Source organism: Scyliorhinus torazame, unplaced genomic scaffold (genome assembly GCF_047496885.1).
Source record: "Scyliorhinus torazame isolate Kashiwa2021f unplaced genomic scaffold, sScyTor2.1 scaffold_458, whole genome shotgun sequence".
In the NCBI taxonomy this organism is placed as follows: Eukaryota; Metazoa; Chordata; class Chondrichthyes; order Carcharhiniformes; family Scyliorhinidae; genus Scyliorhinus; species Scyliorhinus torazame.
The window spans coordinates 90,001-103,641 of NW_027308185.1; the positions used below are offsets into that span (position 1 = coordinate 90,001).

Here is a 13,641-nt window from a genome sequence, read left to right on the forward strand (position 1 = left end):
CTGACAGTGCGGCACTCCCTCAGTACTGACCCTCTGACAGTGCGACACTCCCTCAGTACTGACCCTCTGACAGTGCGGCACTCCCTCAGTACTGACCCTCTGACAGTGCGACACTCCCTCAGTACTGACCCTCTGACAGTGCGGCACTCCCTCAGCACTGACCCTCTGACAGTGCAGCACTCCCTCAGTACTGACCCTCTGACAGTGCGGTGCTCCCTCAGTACTGACCCTCTGACAGTGCAGCACTCCCTCAGTACTGACCCTCTGACAGTGCAGCACTCCCTCAGTACTGACCCTCTGACAGTGCAGCACTCCCTCAGTACTGACCCTCTGACAGTGCGGCGCTCCCTCAGTACTGACCCTCTGACAGTGCGGCACTCCCTCAGCACTGACCCTCTGACAGTGCAGCCCTCCCTCAGTACTGACCCTCTGACAGTGCAGCACTCCCTCAGTACTGACCCTCTGACAGTGCGGCACTCCCTCAGTACTGACCCTCGGACACTGCAGCACTCCCTCAGTACTGACCCTCTGACAGTGCAGCTCTCCCTCAGTACTGACCCTCTGACAGTGCAGCACTCCCTCAGCACTGACCCTCTGACAGTGCGGCACTCCCTCAGTACTGACCCTCTGACAGTGCGGCACTCCCTCAGTACTGACCCTCTGACAGTGCAGCGCTCCCTCAGTACTGACCCTCTGACAGTGCGGCACTCCCTCAGTACTGACCCTCTGACAGTGCGGCACTCCCTCAGTACTGACCCTCTGACAGTGCGGCACTCCCTCAGTACTGACCCTCTGACAGAGCGGCACCCCCTCAGTACTGACCCTCTGACAGTGCAGCACTCCCTCAGTACTGACCCTCTGACAGTGCGGAGCTCCCTCAGTACTGACCCTCTGACAGTGCAGCACTCCCTCAGTACTGACCCTCTGACAGTGCGGCACTCCCTCAGTACTGACCCTCTGACAGTGCGGAGCTCCCTCAGTACTGACCCTATGACAGTGCAGCACTCCCTCAGTACTGACCCTCTGACAGTGCGGCACTCCCTCAGTACTGACCCTCTGACAGTGCGGCACTCCCTCAGTACTGACCCTCTGACAGTGCGGCACTCCCTCTGTACTGACCCTCTGACAGTGCGGCACTCCCCCAGTACTGACCCTCTGACAGTGCAGCGCTCCCTCAGTACTGACCCTATGACAGTGCAGCACTCCCTCAGTACTGACCCTCTGACAGTGCGGCACTCCCTCTGTACTGACCCTCTGACAGTGCGGCACTCCCCCAGTACTGACCCTCTGACAGTGCAGCGCTCCCTCAGTACTGACCCTCTGACAGTGCGGCACTCCCTCAGTACTGACCCTCTGACAGTGCGGCGCTCCCTCAGTACTGACCCTCTGACAGTGCGGCACTCCCTCAGTACTGACCCTCTGACAGTGCGGCACTCCCTCAGTACTGACCCTCTGACAGTGCGGCACTCCCTCAGTACTGACCCTCTGACAGTGCGGCGCTCCCTCTGTACTGACCCTCTGACAGTGCGGCGCTCCCTCTGTACTGACCCTCTGACAGTGCGGCACTCCCTCTGTACTGACCCTCTGACAGTGCGGCACTCCCTCAGTACTGACCCTCTGACAGTGCGGCACTCCCTCAGTACTGACCCTCTGACAGTGCAGCGCTCCCTCAGTACTGACCCTCTGACAGTGCGGCACTCCCTCAGTACTGACCCTCTGACAGTGCAGCACTCCCTCAGTACTGACCCTCTGACAGTGCGGCACTCCCTCAGTACTGACCCTCTGACAGTGCAGCACTCCCTCAGTACTGACCCTCTGACAGTGCGACACTCCCTCAGTACTGACCCTCTGACAGTGCGGCACTCCCTCAGTACTGACCCTCTGACAGTGCAGCACTCCCTCAGTACTGACCCTCTGACAGTGCGGCACTCCCTCAGTACTGACCCTCTGACAGTGCAGCACTCCCTCAGTACTGACCCTCTGACAGTGCGGCACTCCCTCAGTACTGACCCTCTGACAGTGCGGCACTCCCTCAGTACTGACCCTCTGACAGTGCAGCACTCCCTCAGCACTGACCCTCTGACAGTGCAGCGCTCCCTCAGTACTGACCCTCTGACAGTGCAGCACTCCCTCAGTACTGACCCTCTGACAGTGCGGCACTCCCTCAGTACTGACCCTCTGACAGTGCGGCACACCCTCATTCCTGACCCTCTGACAGTGCGGCACTCCCTCAGTACTGACCCTCTGACAGTGCAGCGCTCCCTCAGTACTGACCCTCTGACAGTGCGGCACTCCCTCAGTACTGACCCTCTGACAGTGCGGCACTCCCTCAGTACTGACCCTCTGACAGTGCAGCACTCCCTCAGTACTGACCCTCTGACAGTGCAGCACTCCCTCAGTACTGACCCTCTGACAGTGCGGCACTCCCTCAGTACTGACCCTCTGACAGTGCGGCACTCCCTCAGTACTGACCCTCTGACAGTGCGGCACTCCCTCAGTACTGACCCTCTGACAGTGCGGCACTCCCTCAGCACTGACCCTCTGACAGTACGGCGCTCCCTCAGTACTGACCCTCTGACAGTGCGGCACTCCCTCAGTACTGACCCTCTGACAGTGCAGCACTCCCTCAGTACTGACCCTCTGACAGTGCGGCACTCCCTCAGTACTGACCCTCTGACAGTGCAGCACTCCCTCAGTACTGACCCTCTGACAGTGCGGCACTCCCTCAGTACTGACCCTCTGACAGTGCGGCACTCCCTCAGTACTGACCCTCTGACAGTGCAGCACTCCCTCAGTACTGACCCTCTGACAGTGCAGCACTCCCTCAGTACTGACCCTCTGACAGTGCGGCACTCCCTCAGTACTGACCCTCTGACAGTGCAGCACTCCCTCAGTACTGACCCTCTGACAGTGCGGCACTCCCTCAGTACTGACCCTCCGACAGTGCGGCACTCCCTCAGTACTGACCCTCCGACAGTGCGGCACTCCCTCAGTACTGACCCTCTGACAGTGCGGCACTCCCTCAGTACTGACCCTCTGACAGTGCGGCACTCCCTCAGTACTGACCCTCTGACAGTGCGGCGCTCCCTCAGTACTGACCCTCTGACAGTGCGGCACTCCCTCAGTACTGACCCTCTGACAGTGCGGCACTCCCTCAGTACTGACCCTCTGACAGTGCAGCACTCCCTCAGTACTGACCCTCTGACAGTGCGGAGCTCCCTCAGTACTGACCCTCTGACAGTGCGGCACTCCCTCAGTACTGACCCTCTGACAGTGCAGCACTCCCTCAGTACTGACCCTCTGACAGTGCAGCACTCCCTCAGTACTGACCCTCTGACAGTGCAGCACTCCCTCAGTACTGACCCTCTGACAGTGCGGTACTCCCTCAGTACTGACCCTCTGACAGTGCAGCACTCCCTCAGTACTGACTCTGTGACAGTGCGGCACTCCCTCAGTACTGACCCTCTGACAGTGCGGCACTCCCTCAGTACTGACCCTCTGACAGTGCAGCACTCCCTCAGTACTGACCCTCTGACAGTGCGGCACTCCCTCAGTACTGACCCTCCGACAGTGCGGCACTCCCTCAGTACTGACCCTCTGGCAGTGCGGCACTCCCTCAGTACTGACCCTCTGACAGTGCAGCACTCCCTCAGTACTGACCCTCCGACAGTGCGGCACTCCCTCAGTACTGACCCTCTGACAGTGCGGCACTCCCTCAGTACTGACCCTCTGACAGTGCAGCACTCCCTCAGTACTGACCCTCTGACAGTGCGGCACTCCCTCAGTACTGACCCTCTGACAGTGCGGCACTCCCTCAGTACTGTCCCTCTGACAGTGCGGCACTCCCTCAGTACTGACCCTCTGACAGTGTGACACTCCCTCAGTACTGATCCTCTGACAGTGCGGCACTCCCTCAGTACTGACCCTCTGACAGTGCGACACTCCCTCAGTACTGACCCTCTGACAGTGCGGCACTCCCTCAGTACTGACCCTCTCACAGTGCGGCACTCCCTCAGTACTGACCCTCTGACAGTGCAGCACTCCCTCAGTACTGACCCTCTGACAGTGCGGCACTCCTTCAGTACTGACCCTCTGACAGTGCGGCACTCCCTCAGTACTGACCCTCTCACAGTGCAGCACTCCCTCAGCACTGACCCTCTGACAGTGCGGCGCTCCCTCAGTACTGACCCTCTGACAGTGCGGCACTCCCTCAGTACTGACCCTCTGACAGTGCGGCACTCCCTCAGTACTGACTCTCTGACAGTGCGGCACTCCCTCAGTACTGACCCTCTGACAGTGCGGCGCTCCCTCAGTACTGGCCCTCTGACAGTGCGGCACTCCCTCAGTACTGACCCTCTGACAGTGCGGCACTCCCTCAGTACTGACCCTCTGACAGTGCGGCACTCCCTCAGTACTGACTCTCTGACAGTGCGGCACTCCCTCAGTACTGACCCTCTGACAGTGCGGCACTCCCTCAGTACTGACCCTCTGACAGTGCGGCACTCCCTCAGTACTCACCCTCTGACACTGCGGCACTCCCTCAGTACTGACCCTCTGACAGTGCGACACTCCCTCAGTACTGACCCTCTGACAGTGCAGCACTCCCTCAGTACTGACCCTCTGACAGTGCAGCACTCCCTCAGTACTGACCCTCTGACAGTGCGGCACTCCCTCAGTACTGACCCTCTGACAGTGCGGCACTCCCTCAGTACTGACCCTCTGACAGTGCAGCACTCCCTCAGCACTGACCCTCTGACAGTGCGGCACTCCCTCAGTACTGACCCTCTGACAGTGCGGCACTCCCTCAGTACTGACCCTCTGACAGTGCGGCACTCCCTCAGTACTGACCCTCCCACAGTGCGGCACTCCCTCAGTACTGACCCTCTGACGGTGCGGCACTCCCTCAGTACTGACCCTCTGACAGTGCGGCACTCCCTCAGTACTGACCCTCTGACAGTGTAGCACTCCCTCAGTACTGACCCTCTCACAGTGCGGCACTCCCTCAGTACTGACCCTCTGACAGTGCGACACTCCCTCAGTACTGACCCTCTGACAGTGCGGCACTCCCTCAGTACTGACCCTCTCACAGTGCGGCACTCCCTCAGTACTGACCCACTGACAGTGCAGCACTCCCTCAGTACTGACCCTCTGACAGTGCAGCACTCACTCAGTACTGACCCTCTGACAGTGCAGCACTCCCTCAGTACTGACCCTCTGACAGTGCGGCACTCCCTCAGTACTGACCCTCTGACAGTGCAGCACTCCCTCAGTACTGACCCTCTCACAGAGCGGCACTCCCTCAGTACTGACCCTCTGACAGTGCGGCACTCCCTCAGTACTGACCCTCTGACAGTGCAGCACTCCCTCAGTACTGACCCTCTGACAGTGCGGCACTCCCTCAGTACTGACCCTCTGACAGTGCGGCACTCCCTCAGTACTGACCCTCTGACAGTGCGGCACTCCCTCAGTACTGACCCTCTGACAGTGCGGCACTCCCTCAGTACTGACTCTCTGACAGTGCGGCACTCCCTCAGTACTGACCCTCTGACAGTGCGGCACTCCCTCAGTACTGACCCTCTGACAGTGCAGCACTCCCTCAGTACTGACCCTCTGACAGTGCGGCACTCCCTCAGTACTGACCCTCTGACAGTGCGGCACTCCCTCAGTACCGACCCTCCGAGAGTGCGGCACTCCCTCAGCACTGACCCTCTGACAGTGCAGCACTCCCTCAGTACTGACCCTCTGACAGTGCAGCACTCCCTCAGTACTGACCCTCTGACAGTACGGCACTCCCTCAGTACTGACCCTCTGACAGTGCGGCACTCCCTCAGTACTGACCCACTGACAGTGCGGCACTCCCTCAGTACTGACCCTCTGACAGTGCGGCACTCCCTCAGTACTGACCCTCTGACAGTGCGGCACTCCCTCAGTACTGACCCTCGGACAGTGCGGCACTCCCTCAGTACTGACCCTCTGACAGTGCAGCACTCCCTCAGTACTGACCCTCTGACAGTGCAGCACTCCCTCAGTACTGACCCTCTCACAGTGCGGCACTCCCTCAGTACTGACCCTCTGACAGTGCAGCACTCCCTCAGTACTGACCCTCGGACAGTGCGGCACTCCCTCAGTACTGACCCTCTGACAGTGCAGCACTCCCTCAGTACTGACCCTCTGACAGTGCAGCACACCCTCAGTACTGACCCTCTGACAGTGCGGCACTCCCTCAGTACTGACCCTCTGACAGTGCAGCACTCCCTCAGAACTGACCCTCTGACAGTGCGGCACTCCCTCAGTACTGACCCTCTGACAGTGCGGCACTCCCTCAGTACTGACCCTCTGACAGTGCAGCACTCCCTCAGTACTGACCCTCTGACAGTGCAGCACTCCCTCAGTACTGACCCTCTGACAGTGCGGCACTCCCTCAGTACTGACCCTCTGACAGTGCGGCACTCCCTCAGTACTGACCCGCTGACAGTGCAGCACTCCCTCAGTACTGACCCTCTGACAGTGCAGCACTCCCTCAGTACTGACCCTTTGACAGTGCAGCACTCCCTCAGTACTGACCCTCTGACAGTGCGGCACTCCCTCAGTACTGACCCTCTGACAGTGCGGCACTCCCTCAGTACTGACCCTCTGACAGTGCGGGGCTCCCTCAGTACTGACCCTCTGACAGTGCGGCACTCCCTCAGTACTGACCCTCTGACAGTGCGGCACTCCCTCAGTACTGACCCTCTGACAGTGCGGCACTCCGTCAGTACTGACCCTCTGACAGTGCGACACTCCCTCAGTATTGACCCTCTGACAGTGCAGCACTCCCTCAGTACTGACCCTTTGACAGTGCAGCACTCCCTCAGTACTGACCCTCTGACAGTGCGGCACTCCCTCAGTACTGACCCTCTGACAGTGCGGCACTCCCTCAGTACTGACCCTCTGACAGTGCGGGGCTCCCTCAGTACTGACCCTCTGACAGTGCGGCACTCCCTCAGTACTGACCCTCTGACAGTGCGGCACTCCCTCAGTACTGACCCTCTGACAGTGCGGCACTCCCTCAGTACTGACCCTCCCACAGTGCGACACTCCCTCAGTACTGACCCTCTGACAGTGCGACACTCCCTCAGTATTGACCCTCTGACAGTGCAGCACTCCCTCAGTACTGACCATCTGACAGTGCGGCACTCCCTCAGTACTGACCCTCTGACAGTGCAGCGCTCCCTCAGTACTGACCCTCTGACAATGCGGCACTCCCTCAGTACTGACCCTCTGACAGTGCGGCACTCCCTCAGTACTGACCCTCTGACAGTGCGGCACTCCCTGAGTACTGACCCTCTGACAGTGCAGCGCTCCCTCAGTACTGACCCTCTGACAATGCGGCACTCCCTCAGTACTGACCCTCTGACAGTGCGGCACTCCCTCAATACTGCCCCTCTGACAGTGCGGCACTCCCTCAGTACTGACCCTCCCTCAGTAGCCGTCGCTCGACATCCAAGGGCGTTCGGGGTGTGGGGTTACAGAGGTCGGGCCAACGACGACTCGAATTGCTTGCTGTACGTACGCTCGGAGGGCCTACCTGTTTGGCTTGCTGCAGAAGCTTCCGGATCACCTCCTTAATGCTGGGCATGTTTTCCATGGAGGGGTGGGTGTAGACCGTTGCCCGGGTGATCCCCTTCCACATTCCTATCTCCGGCCAGCCCAAGGTGAGAAACGGGGCCTGGGCCTCCGACATCACGGGCCAGTAAGTGAGCGATAGTTCCTGGTCCAGCTCTGAGTCCTCGTCGCCCGTCGCCTCCAAGCCGGGCGCCGTCGCCTCCGCTGCCCGGGCCCTGCCGCAGCGGCCGTGTATGCGACGGGCCTCCTGGCCAGAGAGGAAGGGCCGTGTGCCCTCCCGCTTGACGCACTGGTAGAAGGCGCCCGGCCCCTTGTCCAGCAGGGCCTCGAGGGCCAGGCGCTGACGCTCGCTGTAGATGAACTGCGGGTAACACTCCGAGAGTTGTACGTTGATGTTGTCGTCCTCCAGGCACTCCACCTGAGAGGCCGCCATTGTCGGGCTTCGATGCCCGCCACGCGACGGGGCCTCGGCCTACCCTCCCCTGCCAAAGTGGCAGGGAACTTCGGACCGCCCTCAACACCCCCCCCCTCCTCTCTCTCCCCGGCGGGTGCTCCCCTCCTCCGCCGATCTCGCCGACACGGCTCGGTTCCTAGCGACGGCGCACCTTCCCGCCCAGGCGCGCGCGGAGTCCGATCGCAGACGGACGGGGGTTGGGTTCCAACTGCGACGTGCGAGGCCAAGTCCAGCGATCACCGTCCCTCGAGCGACCTGAGGACAAGAGACAACGGAGGAGATTAATCTCTGCATCCGGCGCCTCCCTCCCTATCTCTGTAACCTCCTCCAGCCCCGACAATTCCCATCCTCCTGTTCAAATCCCTCTCTCCCTCCCTATCTCTGTAACCTCCTCCAGCCCCTACAATTCCCATCCTCCTGTTCAAATCCCTCCCTCGCTCCCTCCCTCCCTATCTCTGTAACCTCCTCCAGCCCCGACAATTCTCACCCTCCTGTTCAAATCCCTCCCTCCCTCCCTATCTCTGTAACCTCCTCCAGCCCCTAGAATTCCCATCCTCCTGTTCAAATCCCTCCCTCCCCATCTCTGTAACCTCCTCCAGCCCCGACAATTCCCATCCTCCCGTTCAAATCCCTCCCTCGCTCCCTCCCTCCCTATCTCTGTAACCTCCTCCAGCCCCTACAATTCTCATCCTCCTGTTCAAATCCCCCCTCCCTCCCTATCTCTGCAACCTCCTCCAGCCCCTACAATTCCCATCCTCCTGTTCAAATCCCTCTCTCCCTCCCTATCTCTGTAACCTCCTCCAGCCCCGACAATTCTCACCCTCCTGTTCAAATCCCTCCCTCCCCATCTCTGTAACCTCCTCCAGCCCCGACAATTCCCATCCTCCTGTTCAAATCCCTCCCTCCCTCCCTATCTCTGAAACCTCCTCCAGCCCCTACAATTTTCATCCTCCTCTTCAAATCCCTCCCTCCCTATCTCTGTAACCTCCTCCAGCCCATACAATTTTCATCCTCCTCTTCAAATCACTCCCTCCCTCCCTATCTCTGTAACCTCCTCCAGCCCCTACAATTCTCATCCTCCTGTACAAATCCCTCCCTCGCCCCCCTCCCTCCCTATCTCTGTAACCTCCTCCACCCCCGACAATTCCCATCCTCCTGTTCAAATCCCTCCCTCCCTATCTCTGTAACCTCCTCCAGCCCCTACAATTCCCATCCTCCTGTTCAAATCCCTCCCTCCCTCCCTATCTCTGTAACCTCCTCCAGCCCCGACAATTCTCATCCTCCTGTTCAAATCCCTCCCTCCCCATCTCTGTAACCTCCTCCAGCCCCTACAATTCTCATCCTCCTGTTCAAATCCCTCCCTCCCTCCCTCCCTATCTCTGTAACCTCCTCCAGCCCCGACAATTCTCACCCTCCTGTTCAAATCCCTCCCTCCCTCCCTATCTCTGTAACCTCCACCAGCCCCTACAATCCCCATCCTCCTGTTCAAATCCCTCCCTCCCCATCTCTGTAACCTCCTCCAGCCCGACAATTCCCATCCTCCTGTTCAAATCCCTCCCTCGCTCCCTCCTTCCCTATCTCTGTAACCTCCTCCAGCACCTACAATTCTCATCCTCCTGTTCAAATCCCCCCCTCCATCCCTATCTCTGTAACCTCCTCCAGCCCCTACAATTCCCATCCTCCTGTTCAAATCCCTCCCTCCCTCCCTCCCTATCTCTGTAACCTCCTCCAGCCCCGACAATTCTCACCCTCCTGTTCAAATCCCTCCCTCCCTCCCTATCTCTGTAACCTCCTCCAGCCCCGACAATTCCCATCCTCCCGTTCAAATCCCTCCCTCGCTCCCTCCCTCCCTATCTCTGTAACCTCCTCCAGCACCTACAATTCTCTTCCTCCTGTTCCATTCCCTCCCTCCCTCCCTATCTCTGTAACCTCCTCCAGCCCCTACAATTCTCATCCTCCTGTTCAAATCCTCCCCTCCCTCCCTATCTCTGTAACCTCCTCCAGCCCCGACAATTCTCATCCTCCTGTTCAAATCCCTCCCTCCCTCCCTATCTCTGTAACCTCCTCCGGCCCCTACAATTCTCATCCACCTGTTCAAATCCCTCCCTCCCTCCCTATCTCTGTAACCTCCTCCAGCCCCTACAATTCCCATCCTCCTGTTCAAATCCCTCCTTCGCCCCCCCTCCCTCCCTATCTCTGTAACCTCCTCCAGCCCCAACAATTCTCATCCTCCTGTTCAAATCCCTCCCTCCCTCCCTCCCTCCCTATCTCTGTAACCTCCTCCAGCCCCGACAATTCCCATCCTCCTCTTCCAATTCCCTTTCCAGTTGAGGTTATCTGCGAGGTCCCCGCCTCCCCCACGCCGACCCACCACCCTTTCCCTAACCTCGCGGAGCTCAGGTAACATCGGCCAACAGGTAGCTGTCGAATGAGATACTCTGAAGTCCTGTGGCGACAGGATGTCATTTACATTTACATGGAGCAGTACGGAATGTTCCGGCAGTGGCTACAGCCTCCAGCGTATTTTACTCATCTGTCTGTCCACCTTTTCTTCTGGGATAACATCTCTTCTTTTTCTCCCCCCTTCACCCCACCCGGTTGCGTGGGTTTCCTCTGGAAGCTCCGGTTTCCTCCCACAGTCCAAAGATGTGCAGGTTAGGTGGATTGGCCGCGTTAAATTGTCCCTTAGTGTCCAAAGATGTGCAGGTTAGGTGGATTGGCCGTGTTAAATTGTCCCTTAGTGTCCAAAGATGTACAGGTTAGGTGGATTAGCCGTGTTAAATTGTCCCTTAGTGTCCAAAGATGTGCAGGTTAGGTGGATTGGCCGTGTTAAATTGCCCCTTAGTGTCCAAAGATGTACAGGTTAGGTGGATTGGCCGTGTTAAATTGTCCCTTAGTGTCCAAAGATGTGCAGGTTAGGTGGATTGGCCGTGTTAAATTGTCCCCTTAGTGTCCAAAGATGTACAGTTTAGGTGGATTGGCCGTGTTAAATTGTCCCTTAGTGTCCAAAGATGTACAGGTTAGGTGGATTGGCCGTGTTAAATTGTCCCTTAGTGTCCAAAGATGTACAGGTTAGGTGGATTGGCCGTGTTAAATTGTCCCTTAGTGTCCAAAGATGTACAGGTTAGGTGGATTGGCCGTGTTAAATTGCCCCTTAGTGTCCAAAGATGTACAGGTTAGGTGGATTGGCCGTGTTAAATTGTCCCTTAGTGTCCAAAGATGTGCAGGTTAGGTGGATTGGCCGTGTTAAATTGTCCCTTAGTGTCCAAAGATGTGCAGGTTAGGTGGAATAGCCGTGTTAAATTGCCCCTTAGTGTCCAAAGATGTGCAGGTTAGGTGGATTGGCCGTGTTAAATTGTCCCTTCGTGTCCAAAGATGTGCAGGTTAGGTGGATTGGCCGTGTTAAATTGTCCCTTCGTGTCCAAAGATGTACAGGTTAGGTGGATTGGCCGTGTTAAATTGTCCCTTAGTGTCCAAAGATGTACAGGTTAGGTGGATTGGCCGTGTTAAATTGTCCCTTCGTGTCCAAAGATGTGCAGGTTAGGTGGATTGGCCGTGTTAAATTGTCCCTTAGTGTCCAAAGATGTACAGGTTAGGTGGATTGGCCGTGTTAAATTGTCCTTTAGTGTCCAAAGATGTACAGGTTAGGTGGATTGGCCGTGTTAAATTGCCCCTTAGTGTCCAAAGATGTGCAGGTTAGGTGGATTGGCCGTGTTAAATTGTCCCTTAGTGTCCAAAGATGTGCAGGTTTGGTGGGGTGATGGAGTTACAGGGACGTAGCGGAGGGCGAGTTGGCAAAGCAGGGCACTCCCTCCGAGGGTTGGCGCAGACTGGATGGGCAGATAGGCCCCCTTTCCGCACTGTTGGAATTCTATAATCCGGAGAGAGGATCTAACCATCGCCCCCCCCCGGTCAACATCCTGGGGGGGTTACCATCGATCGGAACCGAGCCCAGACGTGTGAACCCGGGGGCGACCAGAGCAGGCCGGAGGCTGGGAATCGTGCGGGAGGGTAACTCACCTCCTGACTCCCCGCCCGCTCCCAAAGCCCGTTCGCCCCCCTCCCCACACACACACACACACACACACACACACACACACACACGCGCGCGCTCGATCGACTCGATCTGAAGCAATTGAGCTACCTCCAGTCTGTCGTGTGGGAGCCGCACGGGAACACGGTCGAGTTGTGCACTAGCCTAAGCTTCGGAGGGTGACGCGTCCTGACGAGGCCCAAGATTGCGACACCACCCCTCCCGAAACCAGTCAGGCCTCCGGATTCCCGGGAATTCCCAAGCCAGCCGAGCTTCGGAGGCCTGTGGTTTTGGCTTGTGGGCTTTGGTAGCGATGAGACAGAGCTGAGGAATCGGGCCTAGGCAGCAGGCCTGGGTGGCGTTTGGCTTGTGGCCAGTCGTGGCGGTGAGACAGGGCCGAGGGATCGGGCCTAGGCGGCAGGCCTGGGTGACGTTTGGCTTGTGGCCAGTCGTGGCGGTGAGACAGAGCTGAGGAATCGGGCCTAGGCGGCAGGCCTGGGTGACGTTTGGCTTGTGGCCAGTCGTGGCGGTGAGACAGGGCCGAGGGATCGGGCCTAGGCGGCAGGCCTGGGTGGCATTTGGCTTGTGGGCTTTGGTAGCGATGAGACAGGGCCGAGGGATCGGGCCTAGGCGGCAGGCCTGGGCGACGTTTGGCTTGTGGCCAGTCGTGGCGGTGAGACAGGGCCGAGGGATCGGGCCTAAGCGGCAGGCCTGGCTGGCCAGCAGTCACTGGAGGAAGGCCGGAGGGCGTGATGGACAAGCAGCCTCCGACCCCCAACTCGTCACGGAGAGCTGCGCCCATTCCTCCCCTCAAACCCCCACCAGCTCACCCCCCTCCCTGTCCTCGCTGACCCACACTCGCTCGCTTCCCGGCAACGCCTCCATTTTCAAATCCTCCTCCTCCTGTTCAAATCCCTCCCTCGCCCTCCTTACCCGCCCTACCTCCGTAACCTCCTCCAGCCCCTACAATTCCCATCCTCCTCTTCAAATCCCTCCCTCGCCCCCTCCCTCCCTATCTCTGTAACCTCCTCCAGCCCCTACAATTCCCATCCTCCTCTTCAAATCCCTCCCTCGCCCCCTCCCTCCCTATCTCTGTAACCTCCTCCAGCCCCTACAATTCCCATCCTCCTCTTCAAATCCCTCCCTCGCCCCCTCCCTCCCTATCTCTGTAACCTCCTCCAGCCTCTACAATTCCCATCCTCCTGTTCAAATCCCTCCCTCCCTCCCTCCCTATCTCTGTAACCTCCTCCAGCCTCTACAATTCCCATCCTCCTGTTCAAATCCCTCCCTCCCTCCCTATCTCTGTAACCTCCTCCAGCCCCTACAATTCTCATCCTCCTCTTCAAATCCCTCCCTCCCTCCCTATTACTGTAACCTCCTCCAGCCCCTACAATTCTCATCCTCCTCTTCAAATCCCTCCCTCACCCTCCCTCCCTATCTCTGTAACCTCCTCCAGCCCCTACAATTCTCATCCTCCTCTTCAAATCCCTCCCTATCTCTGTAACCTCCTCCAGCCCCTACAATTCCCATCCTCCTGTTCAAATCCCTC

The 13,641-nt window shown here is 58.5% G+C and overlaps 1 protein-coding gene across 1 annotated transcript in view; it reads right to left on the reverse strand.

Annotated features, from left to right (window-relative positions):
• Positions 1-12,834, reverse strand: part of LOC140406307 (protein FAM83E-like) — a gene marked incomplete at its 3' end in the record, with an annotated part of 101,338 nt that extends 88,504 nt beyond the window's left edge. The window contains exons 1-2 of the mRNA XM_072494419.1: positions 12,204-12,834; positions 7,568-8,314 (exon numbers count right to left, since the gene is read on the reverse strand). Coding sequence (XP_072350520.1) covers positions 7,568-8,038 — 471 coding nt within the window. The remainder of the gene's footprint in view (positions 1-7,567; positions 8,315-12,203) is intronic.
• Between the last annotated feature and the right edge of the window lie 807 nt (positions 12,835-13,641).